The sequence below is a fragment of the Alligator sinensis genome, unplaced genomic scaffold (genome assembly GCF_000455745.1).
Source record: "Alligator sinensis unplaced genomic scaffold, ASM45574v1 scaffold296_1, whole genome shotgun sequence".
In the NCBI taxonomy this organism is placed as follows: Eukaryota; Metazoa; Chordata; order Crocodylia; family Alligatoridae; genus Alligator; species Alligator sinensis.
The window spans coordinates 118,738-146,404 of NW_005842671.1; the positions used below are offsets into that span (position 1 = coordinate 118,738).

At 39.9% G+C, this 27,667-nt stretch overlaps 1 protein-coding gene across 2 annotated transcripts in view; it reads right to left on the minus strand.

Moving 5' to 3' along the window:
* PRKX (protein kinase X-linked) overlaps positions 1-27,667 on the minus strand; it is an 85,304-nt gene that overhangs the window by 12,246 nt on the left and 45,391 nt on the right. For both annotated transcript variants that reach the window (XM_006033864.2, XM_025215764.1), the window contains exons 3-5: positions 23,082-23,345; positions 15,779-15,898; positions 3,104-3,199 (exon numbers count right to left, since the gene is read on the minus strand). In XM_006033864.2, the coding sequence (XP_006033926.1) occupies positions 3,104-3,199; positions 15,779-15,898; positions 23,082-23,345 (480 nt within the window). The remainder of the gene's footprint in view (positions 1-3,103; positions 3,200-15,778; positions 15,899-23,081; positions 23,346-27,667) is intronic.

A 27,667-nucleotide genomic window follows, 5' to 3' on the forward strand; every position in this document is an offset into this window, starting at 1 on the left:
TAGAGATTATCAATGACTAATTTCTTTCAACACTTTGACAGAAATGGTTTGGAGAAGAGAGCTGAACTATGAGATGATCAATCTAGGCAAGTCAGGAAAGACATTCCACATATCCAGGGTAGGAAGGAAAACAAATAAAATATAGAGTTGAAAACTCAGATAAATTGGAAAACAAATCAGTGCCAGTGAACAGCAATGTGAAAAGGGGCACAATGGATAAAGAGAAAAAGCAGATATATGAAGGGCAATATGGGCAGTATCAAGAAGCTTGAACAGTTTAGCAAAGAGGAGAAACCACTAAGAATGTAAAGGACAGGCACTATAACATGGTCTGATCAACAGCTTATCTTGGGAGCTATATCTTCTACAGAGCTTATAGAATTTCATGAGTATCAGGAAAGTCTAATTTAATAAATAAGACAGGTAAAAGCCTATCATAATAAACACAGGAGAACAAGACCATCAAGAACCTTTGGTATCTAAAAAAAAGAAAATTAGTTATTATACACATTGTTGTTCTCCTATGACACTAACTTAATATGAGAGAGAAGACTCGAAGATAACGCCGAAGCTGAGAATCCAAGCAACAGGAAAAAGTGTCAGTGACAGAAGGCGGCCAGGTCTGGAAGGAAGTGGAATGACTTTAGAATTAAAAAGGAGTTTTGTTCAAGGTGGTGGTGGAAAGCAAGGGAAGAAATATTGACAAGATGAAAGAAAATGAATAGAGGGGATTGCATAGAGGGAAATGGTTGGGAATCAAAAATAAACCAGTGGTGCTTAATCTTTTGGCTCCATGGGCCAGACGAGTGCCATGCTGCCCATCTGCGGGCCAGATCAGACCCTGGGGCCCAGTACTGTCTCTCTTCTCTGCATGATGGGATTTGGGCCCTGGGGAGCTCGTGCTGTCTCCTCCCACCCTTGAGCACTGGGATTGGGTCCCAGGAGCCTTGCACTGTCCCCTCCCAGGCCCCAGCACATAAGGATTTGGTCAGAGGGGCCCGGCACCACTCCCTACACACTGGCACTGGGTCCCAGGGTCCCAGTTTTGGCACTTCCCATCCTCTATGTCCTGGGATGGGGTCCCGAGGTCTGGCACTGCCCTCTCCAGGCCTCCGACACTGAGATTGGGCCCTGGATCCTGGCACTGCTTCCACACAGCCCTGTGAGCAGGGATCAGGCTCTGGATCTAGTACACAGGGTCTGGTGATTTGGAAGTAGGGAAGTGGTGGTGCTAACCCCTCCACCAACAAATTTCTGGACCCGTTTGGAGCCCTGCAGGCCAGATAACATGTTGTTGTGGGCTAGATCTGGTCTGTGGGATGGGCACCCCTGAATTAAACCATGACAATGAGGTTACCCCAAAACAAGAAAAAAAAGGGGTCCTCTGTGAGATTCCCTGGAAAGAGGGAGTAGAAGAGGAAAGAGATCAGCCAAGAAAGAACCTTTAAAAACTTGGTGGAAAATGTTCAAAACTATGAAAGAAGTGTATCCAAAGATTGTGATGTGTAATGTAGCCTATGTTCCTTACTGAAGAAGTTTGACTGAATAGAGGACCCTGCACTCACAGGAAGATTGCAGGTCTTCCACAGCACCCAACTTTTTCTGTATGGTACAATGACAACTGCACAACTGAGAGTGTTGAATATAAACAGATGATGACATAGGCCCTAGCTTTAAATGCTTTCACCACATTAGCCTTGTCATCAGGGACAAAAAAAGAAAAAATAATGACTCTGTCCTGTTTATCTTCTGGTTGCATGCCCAGAATTTGTTGCAGACAATATGTTTGGACATGTAAACTCCTGAGGCAGCCTATATGAAAAAAAAAAAAAGTGAGAACAGGAGACTATAGTGAAGTGGTAGCACCACCAGCAGCATTTCAAGGACAGCTGTTATTCAAAAGATGTGCAGACCATGGGTGCTGGCTAATCTGAGATGCTGAAATGAAGTATCTTCATATCTGCTGATTTTTTGTAATGAGCTTTTGACAAGCTTCATGAGAGATGTGTAATTCACATGATGTGTGAGACAAGAAGAAAGTGGAGGTATTAGTGTAAGTTGGCAGACAGTGCCCTGTTCACTCACTCAGTATGAACAGCATAAATTCTAGCAACACTAGCAGAGCAGACTATGGAGAAAAGTATAGTATGGTTTTAGACATGATATCTCTGCAGTGCTATATACGCTCTTATACTGCTATAAAAGCTAGCACACTCAGGATAACTGTAACACCACAAAGATGACAGATCCATTACAAAAAAGTTCCTGTTTCATTTTGTAACACAACAACATGTAGCATATGGATCATTTCATATAGTATTACAGGGCTTTTTGATGCACCCCCCACATACCACAATGCTCTACTCTTCCACCACCCCTCCATACATCCTCCAGGGAGATGAAGAGAAAGCAGCTTTTTTCCCCAAGAGCCCCTGGTGAGCGGAGCTGTAGCTCTGCTTACTGAAGCTGATGTTTATAGAGGCATTGCTGCACTGGGGGAGCAGTAGCTCTGCTGGATAAACCTGCTACTTCAGCCACTGGCTAAAGAAGTATTTAGTGTACCAACATATGCAGGAAATTAACAGAGGCAGATATTACCATTTAAGTCTAATTATTTTTCCTCCACTTGGAATTCAAGATTAAATGTAGTCCAAAACACTTTTCAACAGTGATATAGCATGATATGATATCCTCCTACACAGATGTATTAAAACAATGCTGAAGAGGTATTTAGAAAGATAATGCCATATTTACTCACATCCCAGACAAGGTTCCCCTCTCCCAAACCTCAGCCAGCATGGGGAAACAAAGCCTTGTCTTAGATTTGAGTACTGGCCCAGGACGAGCGGCAGCAGCGAGGAGCAGAGATCTGGACCCTCTTGGTCCCTGCTTTATCCACCAACAGGGTGAGGACAGGGAGAGGGAACAAATTTAAGATGATCCTCCAATAATTAAATTCTATATACAAAACATTATAACAAATGTCTAGTTTTTCATGTATAGAAACTAATTGTTAGAGGGTTGCCTTAAATTTGAAGTCACCTCATGTTCAGGTAAAAACCATAATAAAAACTGGGAATTAGAAAAAAATCAAAATACTTACTTTACATATAAGTCCAAATGTCTGGGGAAATCAATTTTGCCAGCAAGAATCTTCTGATATATGCCAAATGGGTTGTCATCAAAAAATGGTGGAAACCTATTTGAATAAAACATATCAAAACCATAGTCTTCTTTTTATTTAGGGGGAAAAATATATATATAATGGTATTATATCAAAGCAAGCTCTCTCTCCACAAAATTGTGAAATGTATAATTTATTTTCTTTGTACTCATGCACCATAGAGCAAAGTCAACTACCAAGTTGTGGTAGCTATTTTGCAAAGTGGACTTTGTGTATGCTGCGTGTTCAAAACATGCTATAAAACTGAAATTTAAAGAGGACTATTTAATTGTATTAATAAATGTTAAGAAGGGAATTTACAAAATTGAATGGGTAGAAGGAAATACAGAGGCCTGGACGAGGGGTGGCTACATAGTACGGGGTGGGAGGGACATGGCACAGCTCAGTTACATAGTAAGGGTATGGCCTACTTAGCCCAGAGCTGGGTTGGATTGGCGGGGTAGGGGAGTTAGGGGCACAATGCTTAGGAGAGAGGATCTATAAATGCCCCGCTCAAGGAAGTCACATTGTTACAAAGTGGTAAGATCTGAAAAGTAAGATCAAGTACAATACCTTACCGGTTATTGTTTGTTGCAGAGCAGGGAGCAAGAAAGGAGTGGGGAAGAAGGGAAGAGGGCAGGGTCAAAGGGAAGCAAGACAGTGCCCCTGAAGGCAGCAAGGCAGGCAGGAGGAAGGAGGGAGGCACAGAGGGTTGGGAGATGAATACCTAGTACAGAGAAAGCAGCAAGGGAGCTGCAAGGATCCTAATCCTTCTGGCATTGCAGCCCTGGTCCCTTTCCTGTCATCCACTGGAGATGTGCACATACCCAACGCTGGCAACGAGTCAAGCCAAGGCTCCGTGGACCCTAGTGCAGACACTTGCAGCCTCCCTGCTGCCTGCCACGGGCAACCCAAGCTCCAGGCAAGCCCTGCCACCCACCAGAGCCCAGGCTGCTTGTAGCAGGAAGTAAGGAGCTGAACTGGGGTCCATGGAGCACTGGCCCCACTCATTGAAGCTGGTGGGTATACGTGCGCCTTGGAGCAGATGGCAAGGAAGGGACAGGGCAAAATGCCACATGATGGATTGGGCCCTTCACGGCTTCACCACCATCTGCCCTGAGGTGCACGTGCACCCGCCACAGGCAAAAAGCCAGGCTGGGGCTCCATGGATCCCAGCCTGGCTGTCAGTGGCAGTTGGGGCTTTCCCAGCCCCCTGCTGCCACCACTAAGTGGCTGCCCAGGAGCCAACTGCAGGCAGATGCAATGAGTCCCCACCACAGCCACATAAAGCCACAGGCGGCAGCAGCAAACAAGGTGCTTTCCCAGCCCACTGCTGCTGCCTGGAGAACAAGGGACAACATGAGGGGAATTTAATGAATCGGTATTTACATCCCTAGTCCTGAGCATTTTGTTGAGTGGGAAATCTGGGTTCAAAACCACTACGTATGAGGGAGCCACTAAAATATTGGCTAAAAGCTAACAGACCACCCTTCTTTCTCCTTCTAGGTCAAGCACATGTTTCAGCCTAAGGCTATGTATCCAAATGCAGCTGGCAATTTGCCTAAGTGGCAAAAAATCTCTTGAACAGCTACACTTGGACACACAGCCTTAGGTGAAAACATATTTTTGAGCTAGCATCTTAATAGTTGTATGACTCCTACATGGAGTAAGATAGGAGCTCAGTTTTTGATTTACATGACTAAAATCCATGTAAGCAACATTTAGGCGTGCACTTACTTAATGAGTGGTGCAATGGGATCTGCACTCTAATCCCAAGAACCACATCTCCCGCTATGCTTCACGTACATAACAGCATGCACAATTTTGGGACAGGGGAACAGATCACAATTATGTCATTACTACTTACAACATTTCCAGGCTCCCTCCACAGTGGCATTTGGATCCCCCTGCACTGACAAGCAGAAAGCTGCTGAGTGCCCAGTGCCACACTGAAGCGAGTTTGATACCTCTGATGCAGTTCCGGGCCCAGGACTAAAAATCAGCTGATTGTGGGCCCAGCCTTGGAACCCTGCTAAGGCTAGTCTCAGAGCCCAACCTCATAGCTGGCATCAGGCTGCATACCAAAGATCCTGCCACATGTTCAGTTTAAAGCTAATAGAAACAGCTACAAAATTATTACACATATTTTGTGGAATAATTTGCTAGCATTATAACTGGTTTATGTGCCATTAGTTGCTGGGTTACTATTTAAGATATGATTAACTGGTTCATCTCATAAACATAACATCTGCTAGAGCCCTTAGACATCTTAGGGATAGAACAGAACCTCAGCCTATAACTGTGCACTATGAAGCCATCAGGTAAAGAAAGCAATATATGAGTTTCCGTTTTCTTCTCAACGTGAAGAGACTATATTTTTCACACCACCAAAAAAAAGGTTAAACAAGAGATTCATTTTTACAACGGAGGAAAAAAAAAAACACATGCCTAAACCATGCTCTCTCTTCTAGTGAAGTTAAGATTTAGGACTTCAGCCAGGAAAATGGGAGGGAGTGGAAGGAGACAAATTTTATCAAGATTGCACTTCCTGAGTTCAGGGGCATTCAACTTCTGGTCCACAGGACAAATGAAGCCCACAGCGCCTTGGAATCTGGCCATGGGGCTCCGCACAGGTTGGGAAATGTGGCTGGGGCATACCCCCTCACCCAGCAGGGCCGGATTGGGACCAGACCACATCAGGCCAAGCTGATCCCCTCTCTCTTCCCCATGGCCAGATGGGGCTCCCACAGGATCTGGCCCATGAAGAGATTGGGACCAGCCCATCTGGCCTGTGATCCAAAAAGGTTGAGCATCACTGCCTTATCTTATTCTCATTACTAAACTAAGAAATACCTTGCTAAAATCCAGGTATATAACAGCCATTGCTCTTCTGCCATTCACTAAACTTGCAACAACAAAATCAGTTTTAGACTGTTTTCCCAGGAAGAAGGCAAATGAGAATACAACTGCCTTTTCCCCAGTATGTCCACAGTAAGCGTGTTATGTTTCTATATCTGGACACAGGAAGTTAGCTCAGAACAGTGCCTAGGATCCAAGCCAAGACATTTTGGCCCCCTCCCACGAAAGATCACTGACTGCTGACACAACACATTCCAGGGAAGTTCTGTGAGAATCTCCATTGTGAAATGGTGAAGAACAGGTTGGAAAGTCAAGTATGCTAACCTAATGGTTCTTGGCATCACAAGTTTTCTGGTCCCTTGCAATCATAAGTGGCTCACAAATGCTTCCCAGCCTGTATCAACTTACACTAGCAATGAAACTCTAAGGTGGAGGATATACTGGGTGTTCATCCTTAGCACCCCTTCTCAAGCCTGTTGGAGACCAAGAGAAGGTATTGAGGATGACCCCAGAACAGACTCACAGACAAACTTCTGGGTCTGGAGTGTGCCTGTGGAATTAGCTACCTGGGGCATGTTCAACTCCTCCAGTACCTTGGAATATAGCTCCCATCATAGAAACAAGCATTTGTAGGGCTCGAAGAGAAAAGAGAGAAAGTGTATTGCATCTTGCCAGTGCTTAATGCCTGGGGTCTTTTCTGGATCCCGAAGATAACTCAGGTATGGGCCAAAGAGACTGCTTTTTCTGATTCACACTTAGTGTTCCACATTTTCAGTTTTTACCAATTTTCACTGCAAAATTCCCTGATTTTTTAAGTCATTCAGTTTTTACTGATTTACACCCGTTTTTCAGTTCAAATCCCTGTTAACTGGCACAAGTGGGGTATGGTTGGTAAGCTGGAAGTGGTGGTGCCAGTAGTTAAAAGTGCCACTGTGCCAGTTACCTGAGGCACAGGTTTCCGGCTGGAAGTATGTGTGGAGGGGCTGGCGGCCGTATGCCAGCAGCCTGGGCGGGGGGGGGGGGGGGTGGCTGGAGCCATTATATAAGAGCGCAGCGCTCCCGGCTCTGACCCAGGGTGGGGCAGGGCAGGATGGGCCATAGGAATTGCTCCTGGGGCGAGCTGCACCCCACAGTGGCTCTAGCTTTGGCCCTGCCCCAGGTGCTGGTAGCTATGAGCCCCTCAATTTTTCCCCCTCAAGTTAAACCTTTTTTTTTTTTTTCCCATTTCCTCCATTTATTCTGATTTTATCCTGGTTTTTATGTTTCGAAGATAAGCCTGAAAAATTCCTGGATTTTTGTTTTTTTAAAATAAAAATTGAGAATGCAGAACACTACTCATACTACTTTTACTGTTAGGCATTTCATTATAATCCGTTTAAGATCCTCTTTCATTTTTGGGATAAAGTACATGAAGTAGAACCCTGTTTCCCACTTTTATTTTGATTTTATCCTGGTTTTTATGTTTCGAAGATAAGCCTGAAAAATTCCTGGATTTTTGTTTTTTTAAAATAAAAATTGAGAATGCAGAACACTACTCATACTACTTTTACTGTTAGGCATTTCATTATAATCCGTTTAAGATCCTCTTTCATTTTTGGGATAAAGTACATGAAGTAGAACCCTGTTTCCCACACTCCTAAGATGCCTCATCTTTGTCTCCTAGATAAAAGTAGAGAAGTCACTTTAGAAGGTGACAGACTCATAAATGGGTCTTTGAGGAAAACTGGGGAAGGAGAAGCAATGAATGGAACTGTACCTAATTGACAATAGTGGACAATGACAGCAGGACAACGATAGCTAATGTTATCAGGTTGCAACAGCTATACAGACATGATGGAATGGAGCAGGCAGTTTTTGAAAATACTAGAGACTTCAGATCAGTTCTGGTGAGATGTCAGACACCTCCCATCAAATCTGCTGCCTCCAAATGGTCATTGACATGGTCCAAGATGGGGGTATCTTGGACTTCAGATGTTCCAAGACTGATTACTGTATCTCAAGATAATAACACCAAAGTTGGGAAACATCACCTATTTGTAGGAATCTACCAAATTTGCAATCACATGATATTTGCAGAAACCGCACATTTGGGCAGGCTCTACAAACAAACAAAAAAGCAGGCTCTATGATTTTGGCAGGCTCGCTTTAAAACAAAAACAAAAACCAAACTGAAAGCTGGGAAGCCCTGCAGTCCTGAAGCAAAGTGGGGTGAAGGGAGCAAATCAGAGGCTGAGCCTGTGACATAGATTCTGTCCCAGAGACAGTTCAGGACTAGTTAAGAAAGTGAAAGGATTTTGGCACTGGCTTTTAAAACATTCATAGGCAGGCTGTTACAGCATGGTGCAGCCTGAGGGGGATTCTTCAGCATGCCCGCTGAGAAAAAATCCTCCAAGACAGTCAAATACATTTCAGTGCTGGACTGTGTAAGATAGTATCCTGCAGGCATGTTGCACACAGATGGAGTCAGACTGTTCTGTACTGCCTGTAATATAACTCTGGATGGGTCAAGGAAAGGAAAACCCAATATAGATCGACACTTAAAAGTCCAAGGCACACATGAAGCAAAAGACTGTTGCAAAGGCTGAAGATCAGAGCAAAAAAAATAAAAACTGACTTGTGATCATATCTTCACTCCTTAAAAGGACCATGGAAAGCAGGGTGGCAAGGCAAGAGGTGGCATTTTCCCTTGTGGAAACTTTTGTGGCAACAAATATCCCACTGGAAAAACTTGCTCACCCAAAGTTAAGGGATTACCTGAACCAAAACATGCCAAATGTCAGCAGTTTTCCACATGCCAATAAGCTTCATCAAGACTGTCTCCCTGCAATGATTGCTTTGTAAGTACAGTGCATAAAAGCTGCACTGGCAGAGTATGATGACTCCTCCATTGTGGCTAATGAAGCGACCAACCCTCAAGATAACTACATGCTGCATAATTTATTGTACCAGGGAGCTGGACTGACTGGGACCTGCCTGTGTTTCAAACAGAGCCAGTCGACCTCACGCCTGTCAATTTTTCTACCGTGTCTCAAGCCATCATGAAGGTATTTGTCAACTACGGCACAGAATTTAACAAGATCTCAGCATTCCTGTCCCACAACTCTGTGTACATGTGCAAGGCTTTCTCTGAGGTGCTCCAAGGAATGCAGTTCATGTCATCTGTAATGCACATTCGGTCTTCATTAAGTGACATCTGGTGCATGCAGTTCCCTGATGTGGGTAGCCTGGCATCTTCCTTCTAGAAAGCCTTCAAGCATTGTCCAGGCCACAAGAGATTTTGTTGCCTGTCAAAGTGGGAACTCACATGGCACTGTGCCACCGCCACCAGAGCCTATGCTCACCAAGGGGAATTTGTGGTTCAACACGGTCTATTACCCTGCTAAGCATATGTGATACTACTAGCAGTTTGTGAGTGAAGAGCTGCAAATTGCATCCAGCACACAATGCATGCTTAAGTTTTGCAGTCTCTTAAGGTGAGGTGACATTCAAAATCAAGTGATGTTTTTGGCTGACAGCATCACCTGGTTCATGGAGCTTCTGATGTGGTCTGAAGGCTGGCAGGCTGTGATCCACCACACACACAACAAGCTGATTTGATAAGTTAGGTCAAAGACAGGGCATAGCAAAAATTGTCAAGCGGTCCTTGCGAAAACCAGCAGTCAGGAACTGTTCCAGACAACAGCTGCGAAGCTGAACCAGTACTAGAAGGCACAACCCATCACTGCAACTGTGGCTCAGACAACTGGCTGTCTCCTTCCTTAGTGCTGTTAGGATTTTGGACCTCAATGAGGTGCCTGTTCTGAGTTGTGAACCTCAGCTACTAAATGCAATGGCAGAAAGAGCATGACAATGAATGCGATGCTTATGTGAACTTTGTCAAAGAGTGTCGGATGGCTGTGTCTGTGCCTGTGTTCTGGGACTGTCTGTGACCAGTTTACACATCTCTATGCCCTGGCCATTCCAACAAACTCAGTGGATGCTGAGCGTGCCATCTCAGTGTACAGACAAGCATTCATCCAAAAAAGACAGAGAATGTCTGCAGCAACTACAGCTGAATGCCACATGCTCACATTTAATAGCCAGCATGAATTGCCTCTCTCATGGTTAGCATTCAGTTTAAGTAAAGTGCTTTTTATAATATCCTTTAATAAAGTGTACATAGTTGGTATTTCTTAACAAAGTATATATAGCTGGTATTAGTTACAACTCATATTATGCATACCTTTCTTTTAATAAGATATTTCAGTTTAGAATTAAGTGCTGATAATGCTCAATAACCAGGAATCCTGGTTTTCTCCGATATAAAAAAAAAAATCCTCAAATTTTGGATTTAAAAAAAGTAAATCAAAATCCACATTTTTCCATGATCAAAATGAAATGTTTCATGGAAAAATGTGGATTTTGGATCGCTTTTTTTCATCCAAAAATTGGTGATTTTTAATTGCAGAAAGCCAGGATCCCTGTTAATAACACATCAATTAATGGCTTCTTTTGTCTTACATCGGGGAATTAAGTTGCACCGAGTCAGGTTTAAGTTGGATATTAGGAAAAACTCTCTCATTAGGAGGGTGGTGAAACACTGGAACAGGTTACCCAGATACGTGGTAGAATCTCCATCCCAGCAGGTTTAAGGCCTGGCTTGACAATATCCTGGCTGGAAAGATCTAGTAGGGGATGGTCCTGCTTTGAGTAGGGGGTTGGACTAGACAACCTCCTGAGGTCCCTTCCAACCCTAGTTTTCTATGATTCTATGATTAATGGCTTAATTCCCTGATGGCCTTAGTCTCCATTGAGGGAAACATTGTTAAGCAATTTAAGCCATGGTTTGGGGCCACTTGGCAATCTATGGGGAGGGGCATGACTGCCACGGCCTCTTGCCAATCATAGGCATGGGGAGGGCCTGCTGACCTCAGCCTGAGAAAATGATGGATGGCCTCAGGATCTGCCCACAAAATTAGCTAGCCACATTCTCGATGTCAGTAGACCCTTACCTATTTGCAATGGACCCTTGTAGAACATTGTGTAAGGACCCAGTATGAAAGTTTCCAGGAACCACAGGGATTCTTGAGGGATTAACACACTTTACTGGCTAAAGAGTTCCACTGCCTTGAAAACCAGATTCTCAACTTTATCCCAAACTTTGCTTGGGATATTCAACACATGGAGAAATAAAGCCTATTTCATTGTGATGTCCATGGATGTCACCTGTCCAACTGAGAAGCATCTCTGGCCCAATTTGGCCGTTTTCTTGAGACCATCAGCTCCTTTATCTCTTTTACTTATCCCAGCAATACTGCAGAGTTTGACAAATGGTGTTTGATACTTCACCACCCAAAGCAGTAGCGAGTTAGGTGTGTCCAGAAAAGTATAACAGTTTTAGTGGATTTTATTTCCTAAGCCTACTAAAGACAATTTTTCTTGCACTGCAAAGATAATGAAAGATTCTGCATTTGTGAGTATAAAACCGTTCAAAGTCATCTGGGTTCATCAATTCCCCTTCACACATATTTAGAGCTGTTTCTCAGGCTGGGCATAGTCCTTTAGCTGGTTCCAGGATTCCCTAATTAAACAGGGAGAGCTAGCTAATCTTGCAGGTACCATCATATTCAGAACAAAGAGTCTGTAAAATCTGCCCTGCAAGGCTGTCATCTCAATGCCCAGGGTCAGTGTAATATTGAACAGGATTTCCTAGAAACTCTGAAATAATCTATTTTTATTGCAGAGATGGGCAACAGTGCCACTTCCTTTTCATTTGGCATGGTCCTCTAAAGGAAGAGTGGGGGGGGGCAGGGGAGAGGATGGCTTACAATGCTATCTTTGAGGTTTTGTTCTCATGGCAAGAGTGAAATCAGCAAGTAATAATGCGACAATGATGGAAAGGAAGAGCCTATTTCTTCCTCAAAGTGCAGTACAAAGGGGTGGTATGGAACTGATATTTTAGTCTTCTTGAACCCAGAAACACTGCTGGTGGGAGAATATGGATAATTCTGTCCAATGCTCAGCATACCATGGGTACTGATATTGGAATCTGCATTTGGTCTCACTCCAGTTGTTTAGGATAGGAGTTAGCAACCATTTGGCACTGTAGGCTGGAACTTGTGGCCTGCGGCAGGAGGCTGGGTTACAATCTCCACCTCTGGGAGGGCTCAAGCTGCCAGAACTTACCGTCACTGTAAATACCTAGCCCCTCTGCAGCAAGGCAAGCACAGACACAAGAGAGTAGTGAAAATAGCTGTAGAGAAAGGTGTCACAGAGCAGACAGGCAGCTTAATGTAGCTGTGTGACACCCACGGCCATGCTGAACCTTCCCAGGCCAGATCCAGCCCACGGGCTAAAGGGCTTAGAAACTGTCTTAGTGTAGCTGTTCAAGAGATTTTTTGCCACTTAGGCAAATTGCCAGCTGAATTTCATGTTTCCAGCTTGGACTTCCTTTTCATCTTATGGAATTATACATAAACTCAGCCAGACCAACGTAAGCTGGTGGTCTTGTTTATAACTAGGGATAAGCGCTGGCTGTATTGCTTGAGGTGTAAAAACAGCTGACTTGGGAGATTTAAGTAGGTAGTACTGTGGCTGTCAAGGCTGAGATCGTTGGAATTTAAGATAAAGCAGTCAGTGCAGAGGCTTTGAACACCACAGCCTTCACACCTCTTGACCTATTGAATGCCACTGGTGTCATTTCTGTTCTCTTTAATTTTTTTTCCCAAGTGGCAGGTCCTAATGAGAAGTGAAAAAGAGCATTAGACAATTATGATTTCATTTGTCCTTGCTCTGGTCATAGGTCTGGCTCCAAAGTGACCTGACTTGCCTGCTTTAGCAGAAGCAACTGGACTGAGATGAGCTGATCATCCCTAGACATGTGGGTCCAGGAACAGGATCCTAAGTAGAAACATCTTTGGCCGACTCTGCCTTTAATGGAATCAGCACATGGTAGGACAATTTGGACTTCACCTCACTACAGTGGGGAGATTACAATAATGTCACTGCCCTCCAAGTCCTTTGAAGAAAATTATAAAGAGAAATGTCTTAAACTGAAAAAGTCAAAAACAAACTCTTAAGTTATCTGATGAGCAGTAGGTTAGACCCTGATGCTAAATTTTGTCTCTCATGGCAGGCAGTAAGCATACCAAAGAAGGCTCAAAGCTGGATCTGTCCTTTATGCCCTTTCATAGGAGCACAAAGAGGCACAAGCCACACACATAAACCTATTAAAAAATAAAAATCCAGTATTACACAAGTGTAGCAGGTTCCACGCTGACAGAGACTTGAAAAGCCTAAACTGGCGTACATAAACCCACGGTTTGACCATAGTGTTGTATGGTAGTTGGGGCCAACCTTTTTGGCAAGGAGGCTATGAATGAGCCATGTACTCTCCAAGTACCACTCCAATCTCCTTCCTCTCTTTGACCAACTGTTCTGCTTTCTGCTTCCTGCCCTGTGCTCCCTGCCTAATCTTCTGCTCTGTTTTCTGCTCCTGCCTTTGCTGCTGCTGTGCTGCCTACTCCCTCCCTGATCTGTTGTGCGCCACACGAAGAGGCTGCCCATGCCATTTGTGACACACACACTGCAGGGTGGCCACCCCTGTTGTATAGGAAAATTCCATTAATTTGACTTTAGAAAGTACATTTCTGCAGACATGCAATTAACAAAAAAGAATAACATATAGAAAACTTAAAAAAAAAAATAGATCTTGCACAACTAACTACAAGTGGTTATATATTTTCAATACAATAAACAAACAGTTGAGGAAAGAGGATGTATACTTGTAAATCAGTATCTTCTTTACATAACATTTTTAATTCTAAATTTAATTTAATTTTTAATTTAAAAACGATAAAAGTCTTTAAAAAAAATTTACACAAATAAAGTAAGTCATATTTACTCAAATAACTTTACTGTAAATATATTTTTCTTAAGTGGTAACAACAGCTTGACATTTGCTTTCTAAGACACTGCCATCTAGTGAATTCAAAATTACCAAATTTAAACTTAACGTATATGTAGTCAAACTAGAAGTCACACACAACTTTCCTACTCTTCTTCTTCTTCTTTTTTTTTTTAGCATGGACTAAGTTGTCATATTTACGCCAATTTATGATGAGGGGCTTTTCCCCCCAATTCACCATGAGTGGAAAAAAAACTCGTCTTAAAGTTGAGTATAAGTGGCGGGTGCAGTGGCTGCGGTTCTGACTTTCAACTCAAGCCCAGAGTCAAAGTTGGAGTTGGAGCTACAGTTAAAGCTCCCTTCCCCCACCAACTGTGTCATACAGCCTCTGCTCTCCCCTCCATCCCTCTCACCACCATTTACCTTCCCTTTGCTCTGGCCCAAAGCAGGGAGCATAGAGCTTAGCCAGGGCCCAGAACAGGCAGCACAGACCTCTGGCCCTAGCATAGCCACATAGTAGGAGCAGCAGTGGCAGCTCTGGCCCAGCTCTGGGGACGGACTGAAGCTGCCACTACTGCAACAACTGCTGCAGGGTCTATGCTCCCTGGCCCAAGCTTGAGCAGGGCCCCAGCAAGAGCCAGACTTGCAGCAGGCACCACGGGAGAAGCAGGAATCAGTGGGCAAAGGCAGCAGGCAGGCACCAGGTAGAGTAGATGGGAAGAGCACAAGCTGGGGGGGGAGTGAGAAAGTGGCAGGGAGTACAGGCACAAAGGGGGCAGACACGGGGCATACAGGCACTGGGAGGGGAGCAGACAGACAGGGGAACAGGTGGTGGGGAGGACAGGCAGGGGGACAGCATGGTCAGGGCATCAAGCCATCTGACTCCCCTGCTGCCTACCCTACTACCACCTGCCTTCCTGCTTCCATTTGCCCTGGTGCAGTAGTAGGGGGGAAAAATTCAAAATGACCATCAAATAATTAGATTTGAGACCTGGAAAATTATAACAAATGTATACATTATCCATGTCTAAAGTATAATTATTGGAGGGTCATCTTAAATTTAGGGTTGTCTTGGATTTGGGTAAATATGGTACTTTCGTTTAATCCAGAGGAAGCAGCAATGTAATTTTATGAGTACACAAAAATGCATGAATACAATCCATTTTCCTACTCACTGTGTTCAAACTCCTATAAGAGGTGGGTGATTGTTACAGTTGTCACTTCCATAACACCAAAATTCACCATAACACCTACTTCGCAGTTAGGGCGGCTAGGAGCTGGAACCAACTTCCAAGGGAGGTGGTGCTGGCCCCTACCCTGGGGATCTTTAAGAAGAGGCTGGATACTTACCTGGCTGGACTCATCTGAGTCCCATTTTTGTTTTTAGGGTTTTTTTGTTTTTTTTTGTTTTGTTTTTTTGTTGTTGTTGTTTGTTTGGTTTTTTTGGGGGGGGTTGTTCTCCCGCCCTGGCGGGGGGTCGGGCTAGAAGATCTATTAGGTCCCTTCCGACCCTAAAACTATGAAACTATGAAAATTAGATGTTTTACAGAATGCTAAGAGCCTTTTTTACTGCACAAAATGCTCAGTATAAGCCTAAATCTTGCAGTGAAATAAATCGGAGTATGAGAAAAACTGGAGTTTTAGCTTAACTTAGTTTTATTTTAAAATAAAGAAACTAAAAAAAGTTAAAATGTGTTTCCCTCAATGCTCCTAATTCTCTTTTTCATGGTGAGATAAGAATTAGTCTGGATTAGAAAAAGGTTTAATTTAGATGTGAGATATTTCATATTTGTTATCCAGAATATTACAACTGAGGAACAAGAGTCTTTCTTAATAGTTAGCATGCATTTAATATCACTAAAGAAACTTACCCTGACAACATCTCAAATATCAGAATCCCCAGAGCCCACCAATCCACTGCTCTTCCATGACCTTTACTCTGAATGACTTCTGGTGCTAAGTATTCTGGTGTGCCACAGAGAGTCCACGTCCTAAAAAAATAAGCAAAAAAACCCCCACAAAACCAGAGCCAAGATTATTTTTTATTCTTTAAAAGTACTGGACTCAACTTTTAAAAGAATATTATAAACAAACAAACAAACCAACCAACCATTTGGAAGCGGTAAAGGTCACAGCTCTAAACATATATGCTACTCATAGCAAGACTCATCTAACCTCCTGTAACGAAGGCACAAGGGAGTAAAAGGGCTCTTCCAGAATCACACAAAAACTAGGGACAATTCTGGAAAGAGACCAGACTTCTTGTGCAGTGCTCTTTTTGCTAAGCTCTACTGCCTTGGATATCCTTCTGACAAATTGTCCAAAAATCAATAGATGTCCACAACCCTTTTATAAGATACCTTTTTCGAGTTTTCAAATAAAGAATAAGACCTATTCTTTAACTTTCTGGTTTGACTCATGGCTCATCTACTATTTTTTTCAGTATGTAGCAAAAATGTATTTCATTGCTAACATTTTGAAATGTACCTTTACAACCTTGTAAATATAAGAGACAGAAATGTAAGTAATGAATGTTAGTCAAGTGATAATTTGGCTGTAAATGGTAAGTACAATATACTGGATCCACTGATGTAATGAACTAGGAATCCAAACTGTTCTCCATGGACAGAAATATCTGTGCTAAAAATAACTTTCAGAATTTGACTGGCACACTATTTCTTTTATAGCATGAAAATAACATGTTTTCCTTGTTTTCCCTTTTCAAAAGTTAAACTTGTCTGAAATTATGCAGGCAAAAGAGAAAGAAAGAAATTTCTGGAGCTGGAGTAGAAATTGGCAGGTACATATCGCAAGAATTATCTTCTTGTTAATTTCAATTAAACCATTCCTAGCAGAAATGAAAAAAAATCAGTTTATAAGTGATTATTCCACTATTATCCTTGGATACGCTAAAACAAGTATCACATTTTCAAGAAGTATTTTGATTTGTTTTCTCTACTGCTTGACTAAAATAGGGAATATTGTAGATCTGAAAAGAAATAAGGGCTCAAACAAAATTGTTTTAACAATAGACAAAACTTTCACTTTTCATTTGCTTGCTGTCCACTTACATCCCCTTCTCTCCCTCTGCTGCCCGCCCCCTCCCTGATCCCCACCAACCAAGATGGAATAAACCCCTCTATTCCTTTTACCAACTGAAAAATCAGATCCTCAAAATTCAGATCCTGGTCTCCCAAGACTACCAATATATTTGTGGAGAGATTAAAAACAACACTATAGACGCAACTGAAAACCCTGGATGTATCTTAAAAACAAAACAACAAAAATGTGTATTTTAGGAGTCAGACCTGAGATATTCATTTAAAATGTCAGGTCTGACTCCTAACATACACTTTTCCCCCAATTTTTTTTGTTTTTTCCTTCTAAAGGATTGTACTGAAACAATTTCTTAAAAGAAAAAAGGAAGGAAAATACCCTCTATTGTCATGACTTAAATGTATTCATTCATATTGTTTGAGAGAGTGAAAGCTAAATATATTGTGCTCCAAGAAAATTGTTAGAATATATTTTCAATAACAGGCCACACATCTAGTGTTTACTGAGATTAATTATTATCCAAAAGATTTTTTTTTTTACCATATACAACTGGTGGTTTCACTTTAACACTAGGAAAGTGTCATATCATATTTTCTAATCCAGTACACACAAACATATAACCAGGCTCAACACTGCTTTACACATTAGTGCCATCTAGCAGTTGTCTGGACAATAACAAGAGTGCACTAGAATGTATTAAATAAATGTTAAATTAAGATTTTATACTAATTTGCCAAGTGCTGAAAATACTAGAAGACATTCCTAACTCTATTTGTGAACTTCTAGATACAAAACAATGCCTGCAACTCATGAGAGACTAGAATCTCTTGGATTCTGCCCTTCAAAATTATTAGTAGTAAGATTTTATTTAAATATAGAAAGCTCTGACTAACTTTTCAGCCCACCTTGCATTACATAAATGGATATTTTACTGAAAACGCTAAAATTGAAATGATCTGTTTTCATAAATACCAAGCACTTAGTAATGGTTAAAATAATTTCTAACAGGAAAAGGAAAGTTGTAACCAAGAAAGATTATTACATTATGGAGTCCATGGTCAAACTTGACTATCACATTTAATTATTACCCAGCAGGCCATCTGTTCCTTCTGCCAATTTTACTGCAAACCTTTTGTGTTTGCAAATTGCTTACAAAGGTTTGGAGGGGGCATGTCAGTTCTGTCATACTGTGTATGACATGTTCCTCACATGGTATCCTTCTATGTTTACTTGCTCTTTCTCTTTTTCAGAATGTATAAAAAAAGGAATCAGTTTCAAGCTTTAGGAACAGGAGCAATGTTATAATTTATGTAAAAAATTGCTTTCATATTTTAATTTCACCACCTTGGTCAACTTTATTTTCCCAAACTTCCTGTAGAGTAGCCCTAAAGCAGGGAAGGAAAAAAAGGCGATTCACCTTTTGAAATTCTGGAAGATTTTAATGTCTGAAGTTTACAAGGCAGGAGTTAAGGTAACTGAAAGATGAGGAAAATGTACCATGTTGGATTATAGATAGGTTTTTTAAACATATATACTCTTTATCAAATATAAATCAGAATGCGTTTTGGTCTGCTTTTCCAACTAATATTTATTTAACTATCTGTAAATAAGTCAAAATATTAGACAGCTTAACGTATTTTAGGATTTTATATTGCCACCCATTGGAACAGCATCTGACCACTTACTACATAATACCCCACTGGCAACAATTAAATCCCTAGTAAATGTCTTTGAGTCTGCCCCTCCTGTATCAGCAATAAGGAGAGAAACCTGTAATTCTTTCATGGATTTTCTTTGTAGGGAAGAGGTAATTTAATGCATTAAAATATTTAAGAATTCTAATGCCATTTAACATTTTTTGTCATGGCATAGATTTTTGGGTAGACTGTTGTATCAACATTATCAATATTATTCTTGAAAAGGTCTCAGTGGTTCACAAAGGGTGGTTTTCCCTGGATTTTTCTGGCTTATCAACCTACATCAAAACTTACCTTTGACACAACTCTGCTGTATCTAATATAGTGCTTGCATTTCCAACAGAGAAACACATTTGTTAAGTGTCCAATACATTTGCTAAATACAAAAGGAGCTTATCTAAACAATACTGTGTAGACATCTTGAAAAATATCTAAACAACATTATACTACTGTTAACAGTTTCAAAAAGTATGGGTATTAAAATATTTTTGAGTACTGTTTAAAAAAAGACAAAAAAACCCCACAACTTCTATGACAGGGGCAGGCAACTATTTGGGGCGGAGGGACGCTTACTGAGTTTTGGTAAGCCATCAAGGGCCGCATAACAGGCAGCCCAGGGCAGATAAATATTAATTTTCTAAATTTTTTAGGGGCCCCGCAGGCTGGATAGAATGGCCTGGCGGGGTGCATCTGGCCCCTGGGCCACATTTTGCCCATCCCTGTTGTATGAGCTATTTTAATTTTGTGAAAAACATACAAGCTTGAACATTAAAGTTTCCTGTAAGGATGGAGGCCTTACCATACCAACCTGAAACACATTTAAGTAAAGGCATGGACTTTCTCTACCTTTGAGTTACATTGTCTATATATGTCTATATATTAGTGGTGTGTCATTTAAATCACAGAAAAATGTGGAGTTGCGGTTACTTCTTTTTATCAAAAATCGGGGATTTTATTTTATTTTTTTGTAATCAGAGAAGCAGGATCTCTGCCTATCACTGAGAACAGCTTCCATCTTAGAACCTAAAGAAGAGGGTGTTAGGGATTATACAGATTGCACAACCCATTTAGGATGGTACAGCTTAGTCTCTTACCCAGGGTGGACTGATCTGGGTACCACTTTAGTTCTATCTGTAAGCCTTACCTTTGCTTAAAGGTGGTTTAAGTTGGTATATGGCCACTATTCTTACAGGATACTTTAACAGTCAAGCTGTTGTGTTTTCCACATTTTTGGATATTACAGAAGCATGGTGTTCACTTGTGTTTGACTAGTATAATTATAACAAACACTTTTATAGGCCATGTAGGAAAGAAGAACTCTATGTGCTCCCTTTCATCCTACCCACCCCTGCATATAGACTTGCTGCAATCTGATCTGTGACAGCCAACTTATCTAGCTAAAGAAAGGGTAGTGAAAAAATAATAAAATCACAAACCAAAAATAGTGGAAAATAAGGAGCAATACACATAGATAGGATAAATGAATTAATCCTTTGCAATACTGTTCATCTTAAATCCTGGTACTGGAAAAACTGCACAGATAGCAAAATATTCAAAATATCTGAAATAGTTACCGTCAATATGTTTTGATGTGCTTTATGTACTTGCTGTGACATGGGACAGTAAATGTCAATTATTAAGCTGAATGCTAAATCAATTTTGTGAAAGAAAATATAAGAGGATATTCTAGCTCTGAGGAAGAAGTTGGATTATTTTGTAATTATTTAAATTAAGGGCAAAGTACAAGTTCTAGGAATGATATAAATTTTAGTGAATTTCTTTTTGAGATAGTAAGGAAATATTCTACATATGGATAAGTAAAACAGTATTTGGAAGGCACGGGAAGTATCAAAATGGGCTGTTTTGGGCTATTTAGAGAAGCTGTGTCAGTATACCATTTCATTTACAAAAATTTGAATTGTATTTATTTTTGTTGGGCTCTCACATTTTTATCAAATATTCTATACATGTATATATTATGCACATCTAGAAACAGTATATACATAACCAATGCTACTTTTGACACATTATTATTGCACAATAATATACAGAAAAAATATTGTACTCTTTTTAAATTCACTATAATGGAGTAGAAAATATAATGCTTAAATCACACGAGGGTAAATTCTCAAACTGCTGCTATTAGTTATAAACTACTAAACCAATCATCAACTAGTTTGTAATGGCAAACAGTAGTTACTCACTGTCCTTTGTATTATGGCCTGATCATTTAAAGCTGGAGCAGCCACTCCACCATATTCAAGTCCAATTTGGTACAAAAAGGTCAAGTGTAATTTTATTAACTATTTCTTTAAGAGAGGGCAGAATATACCAACAGAATACAAAATACAGTAAAAAGGCATTACATTATATTACAGAATATATTGACAGCAATTTTCTTTCCCTGTGTCGTTATTTAGATATCTTAATTCAAACCATATGGTTTAAACCCCGTTTCCAGTGAACAGGTTACCCATTAAGCTAGTCTCCAAACAATCAAGTTAGAATAACCACTATGTGGCAGTATCTACATTTAAAAAGTCATGAGAATTAGTGTTAAATAGTTTAAAAGACCCATCTTTCTTTGATATATGCAAGCAGCTTTGCCTTTTATTCTACAGAAACTAACAAATTAGAGCATTTTATTTTTTTCTGAGATGAAAACTATCAGTTTATGAAATATTTGTGCAAGTCCAGTATTATCTCCCTAGATGACAGGAAAGAAAAATATTTCTGAATGGAAAATCTAACCTAATTTTTTCAAGCAAGGAAATGACAATTATTTCTTTGCATTTAATGCAAAGCAAAACTCCATGCATTCCACTGAAATGTTAAAATTAACAACTTAGTCAAACATTCAAATCACTTTAGATAAACCTGATCAATTAATGAGGCAGCCCAAAAGGGTTAATATGCTACACACGAGCAACAGCTTTAACTGCATGTTTCCCCTACTTCCCTATATTAACCTTAAGGAAGATTTGACTAGTTCATATTGTCTGTTATAATTCAGTTTTCTGCATATTCACATATAAAAATAAAAATATTGTAATAAAAGAATACGCAGAATTAAGCAGTTCTGTGTATTTATGTCCAACAAGCTATGATCAAACACTAAATATTTATCTAAAATTCAGGATATTTTATTAAGCTTTAACCTTAGTGCTTTTATTTTATATATATAAAAGCTTCTTTGGCCTGAGCTCTGCTATAAGTAACCCGTGTTATTTTTAGCCAGTACAGGATTTGGAGTATGCCAGGTGATGATTATTTCCCATTACATCATAGTGGCAAGGTCACATCTGACACATTCAGTCAATGTACCTTAAAGCATCTTTTCTTTTCTTTTTTTCCTTTTTTTTTTAAATGAGCAGCAACTAATCAGCTTTAAAGTGAGTTACCTTTGTAATTCCATTTCACACCATACACACACTGAAGTGTAACCAAAAAATGACAAAGCAGCTATCAAAGGTACAGTTCCCAGCCAACATAAGAATCAATGTCTAGATGCAATCTGGACTATATTTTCTCTATCAAATTGGGGCAACCAAAAGAAATGTTCTGACAGGCACATCACTGTCAGAGATTCTTCCTGTTTTTCCAGTGTAAATTCTCACTCCTTCATTTTGCCCGTACATATGGTGATGCCCTACCTTCCTTCCAAATAGCGTATAAATAATTCTATGATATCCTGCCCATTTCCATCTTTCCAACATTTATGGGCAGGCCAAGATGATACAAACTATATTGATACCACTCTTCTATAACTAGCAAGAACCCCTTTCTACACAGGAAATACATTTGTTGTACAACACATAATATGTAGTAGCATTAGAAAGGCACAGCAGGGATTAAATGGATCATAAATCCCTTTAAAAAGAAAATGTTGTTCTGCCTTTTGTGTAGGTATTTGTAATGGTACTTTAGCAATACAACGTGCTAGAAGACCATCACATTATCTTTGGCCTTTCAAATACTCCCTCCCCACTTTACAAAAACAGAACAAAATAAAACAAGTTACAATGCATTCAGAAGTTGCAGGTACGAAAGGTCACATTTAATATACTTATGCACATGGCTTATTGTCTGCTAATTTCACCTATTTTCAACTAGTATTTTACATGTTAAGTGTTAAACAAAGCAAATGTACAAGAACATGCAAAAATAACTTTAAACATGTTTCTTACCTGAAGTGTTGCTACTAATTATACCAACTCCTGAATATTTTTGGCTATTATCTACAGTATCGTAGTTTGTTTTAATATTAATCTTTTCCCTTACATTAAGGTTGTTAGTTTTTCATGTCAGCAACAAGCGTGAATATAAAATTGAACCTTGAGAGTAAACATTATGTTTTTTTTTACTTCTCTAACAATTATAATTTTGCTGAATATGTTAAGTATTTATATAAAGGCCTTACCTATCCACCAACTTTTTAGCAAATCCAAAATCTGTAAGCTTGATATGTCCTTCTTTGTCTAATAATATATTTTCAGGTTTCAAGTCTCTGTAAACAATTTCTTTGGAGTGAAGATATTCTATTGCACAAATAATTTCTGTGGAGTAAAACAGTCCTGTGCTATTGTTGAAACGTCCCATGTTACGTAGGTAACTGAAAAGTTCTCCTCCGGGCACATATTCCATTAACATGTATAAAAAACGTTCATCATGATAAGTCCAAAATCTGTAACAGAAAAGGTTTATTTTTATTATTAATTATTCATTTACTTGTAGAGCAAAATAAATAATATTCTTTAAATGGATGTCTTTTCAGTGGGGTGTGTGTGAGAGAGAGAGAGAGAGATACTGGCCACTGTCAGGCATCCACTTTTCTGATCAGTTAGGACAAATCTGATGTAGTATTCACTGTAATACAGTCAATATGGAAACTAATGCTGTAGATGTAGGAAAAAAAATACGTAAGCATACCCAAACAGAGGAAAGAATATAGTATGCATCAACCACCTTTACACCAAGATTTGCAGCTACTCCAGATATTAAAAATTAAAACTTATTGTCCAACTTATGCAACAGTGACAGTAGATTATTTGTATTAGAGCCTTCAATCTCAACTCAAACCACTGTTACTTGCTTCTGTAACACAATCCATTACATCCTTCCAGACCTATTTTTCTATGAAAGTTCTATTCCCAGATACTGTTTGCTACCTTATTTAATAGAGCAAGTCCACCAACCATTCACTAATGTTCTTCTCATCACTGCTATTTTTCTGAATAGTTTATTTTCCTACCGAATTGCAAGAGTCATTTCTGGCAAGACTGGTTTCATTTTGAGATTGCTCTAATCTGCCTACATCTTGAAATCAAGCCAATGAAAAGCATCTCAAATCCCACAAAGTCTATCATCTTTAAATTGAGAAATACTATATATCTGGTCACTCCACTATACCCATAACTACAACAGCATTCAACACAAACTATGAAACATAAGGAAATACATTCCATTTGATTGAGGTCACAAAAAAGAAGAGGTGATCAAACAAAACAAGCTGTTTTTTAATAAACGCAAGTTCTTTGGAATACAGTCTGTATATTGTAATCGAAGATTCTCTATCGAACACAAATCCAATACCTAGACCATATTAGAAAATGAAGATACAGTACAATCATATTATTAATAAACTACAGTATCAGAAGTAAGTTCATTACAAGAAGATACTTTCCATAATATAGTTAATAAATTTCTTCTATCATCATCATCATCCATATACACTTTCCCCCCCTGCTTTTGGGACAGTTGAATGCAGGAAGTTGTTAAAAACATGGCTTGTTAAAATGGGTTTGCACTGTACATTACTGTCCACCCAGGAGACTGTACGCCAAAGGAGTATACAACCTATGGATGCAGAAGTCAAGTGTTAGAAAAATCTGTATTTGGTGATGAACAGAATGTGTGTTCTAAGCCACTTTCCATTACATAAATGAGGAATCTGAGCTGGCCCCATTGCAATGAGGAGCAGAGAGAAGACACCATTGCCTCAACTAGTTCTCCTGCTGATTTGATACAAGCTGGAAGGAGAGAGAGAGGTAGTTATCTGTGTTACTCTGAAATTAAGCACGTGTTAGGGCAGGGTGGCAGCTTACACCTTAATTTGTTCAGACAGTCATAAGCTTTTGTAGACTAGAACCTTCTTCATCAGATGCTACGAACTTGTAGAGAGCAGGGGAATTAAATAGAAAAAAAAAAACAAAAAACTATTTAAATACAAAGGACATGGGAAAAGGGAGGAAAAGAGATGAGAGGGCTGCGCTGCTTAGAGGTGAAGATGGATTGAAGAGATTCAAAGGGTTAAATACAGCACTTAACCCACTGAGGGACCCAAGTGTTATAAAAACGAGCCCAGGTGAGGGACTGCAGAGAGTCTCTGCTGAGACCTTTAACAAAATCTAGTCTGTGGATGATTTCTTGTTCTGCAATGTTGTATTCAAGCTGGCTTTTAAAAGTTTGCTGCTTAAGAACAGTTACCCTGAGGCTAATGATGTCCAAGAAGTTTAAAATGTGCTGCTCCAGACTTTTGAGTCTTTCTGAAATTGACGTAAAAAAAAAAAAGAAAAAAAAAAAGCTACCATTCATTCTTTCATTGGTATTCAATGGAGATCACAGAGGGATACTGTAAACTGGTGGCGGCACATAAGATGTTGGTAGAGGAGCAGGAAAATGAACTCTGAATGTTATAATCCATGATGGCTGGGCCAATGATGTTGATGGGGGGGGCACCAGTGACAACTGTGTCTGTTGCAAGGATTGGTGGTTTGGTGAGAATAAAAGTTATAAAATTTGTTACTGAAGAAGTGTCATTTGAAGTTTGGAGGGCTGCGCATAATCTGGAGCTGCCTTGAGATGGTCATCATTTTTCTGAAGGGGTTGGAGGTCATTAATGAAGTTTTCAGGCTGGGGGCTCTAGGTGAAAAGAAGGATTCTGTTGTTTTTGTCACAAGGTTGGGTTGTCATAGGTCAGAGTAGGATCTGAGTTTGACAGCTTATTTGAGTAACTATGGCTCTCCCCTTGTCTTTCAATTAATTCAACTAATAAGTCCATCAGCTACTTGATGCAGAAGCCAAGGCAACATGCACTGTTTCTTAGAACAGCATCTGAATCAGATCTTGGACTTGTACCCACTAGTGGGTAAACTTAGAAACCCATAATGTGTTCTTACTAATAAGCAACTAGTTGTTAAATAATTTTAATGGGATGATCAAAGATATGGTTTGATTTTGTTCTTAATTTTTATTAAAAGTCTTGAAGGTTAACTCAGGAAAGACCACTGTATTCCCATGAGATTGTGCTAATATACCAGCTAAAGGTAGCATACAAGATTGCACTGTTCAGCAGTTACGATATTAAAACAAGGTTCACTAAAAATAGCTTACCATGGACACATACAAGAAATCTTGACTACCCAGGAGCAGTGGTTGTCCACCTCATTAGATGCAAAAGTGCCTGCCCCCCTCCAAAAAAAGGCAGTTCTTAGCTTTCCCCCCACTTTTGGGGGGTGGGGGGTGGGAGGGAAGATGGGGGAGGAACAGGAAAAATAACTGAGAACTACTTCTGTTGCAAAGAACTCAGAAAACCAAAATAGGTCAGAATAGTTTTGACACTATGGATTCTTATTTCAAACTTGTGAATCGTGTATATATATTAGGTTTACAAACAGAGCTAATAGTGAGCAGCACCCTTTAAAGGATTTCATGACACTTTAGTGTGCCATGGCATCCTGGTTGGGAATCACTGACCCAGACACAAATAAGTTGGCTTTTCCTTCCATCAGAGACAGAAAGGTATTTTCTAAAATCCAGAAGAGAAAAATAAGAAGGAAATCATTTATAAAATTTAGAGAATGACAGTAAAGGTCTTATATGTGGTTACACAAATAAGCTCTACCAATCATGACCACAGTCAGATATGTCCAGCACAATAATAAGAATTTTTACACAACTGTATACAATAATGTTGTAGCTGTGACTGTACACTGTCAGCTGTCATATTAGAAGAGCAAACACCGGACTAATCAAGATTTGGTCCTATTATGCTAGGCACAGTACAAGCAAGAAAAATGTACAATTAAAATGTACAATTTCATTTTTAATTTAACTTACATCAGCTCCCTAAACATAGATATACCTAACACTAGCATTTCTTGCCTTGCTTTCAAACTTTAGCTGTTTTTCTCCTGCTCTGAGACAGACTAATCTACCTGCTAAAAGCAACAGCAAAGTTTGACATTACCATATGGAGAAGAGAAATACAATAACTCTGACATATTTAATTTCCATCCAGTGTAGAAAGCCCTGGCAATATGCCATTCTAATGAGCTAACCATAATATTTTAAAAGATTTTTTCTCTCCTGCCCTTGGGGAAGCAAGAAATGATGATGATTCTTTCAGCTGGAACACTATGATAAATTATTGGTTCAATATTTAAAATCATGCTCTTTCACTTCAAACATGTGATAGTTTTACAGTAAATATTTTACTGCAAGTCACAATGAGGCCAGCATTTGAAAAAATAAATTACATGCATTTAAGTAACTGCAGGTTCTGCATCCAATTTGGATTTCCTACTGCACTGCTCTCCATTATAGAATCTCAGATCTCCATATCTGTACTTGCATATCTCCATTAATATTACAAGAGATGAAGAATGTCTAGAATCAGTTGAGTGAGGGGGAAACACATGCCATTACAAAGAAGTTTGCTAATTTCAGTGGCATCCACATGTTTATTCACGGGGCAGAGCAGCCAGGCTATGTGATTTAATAAATCTGCATCCAAGTCAAAAAACTATCTGTTACACACTACACACTTGCAATGCTGCATTGAGAATCCATACATCTATTAGGAAAGAAACCAAAATAAATTGGCTTTGAAACATGGCAGATTGAGCTCTAATTTTGTGCTTTATACTGTGCATAGTAAAAACACCTCAAAGGCAGCAGTGCAAATGCCCTCTATCACATTTGGAGGAAGCCACCAGTGAATGTGAA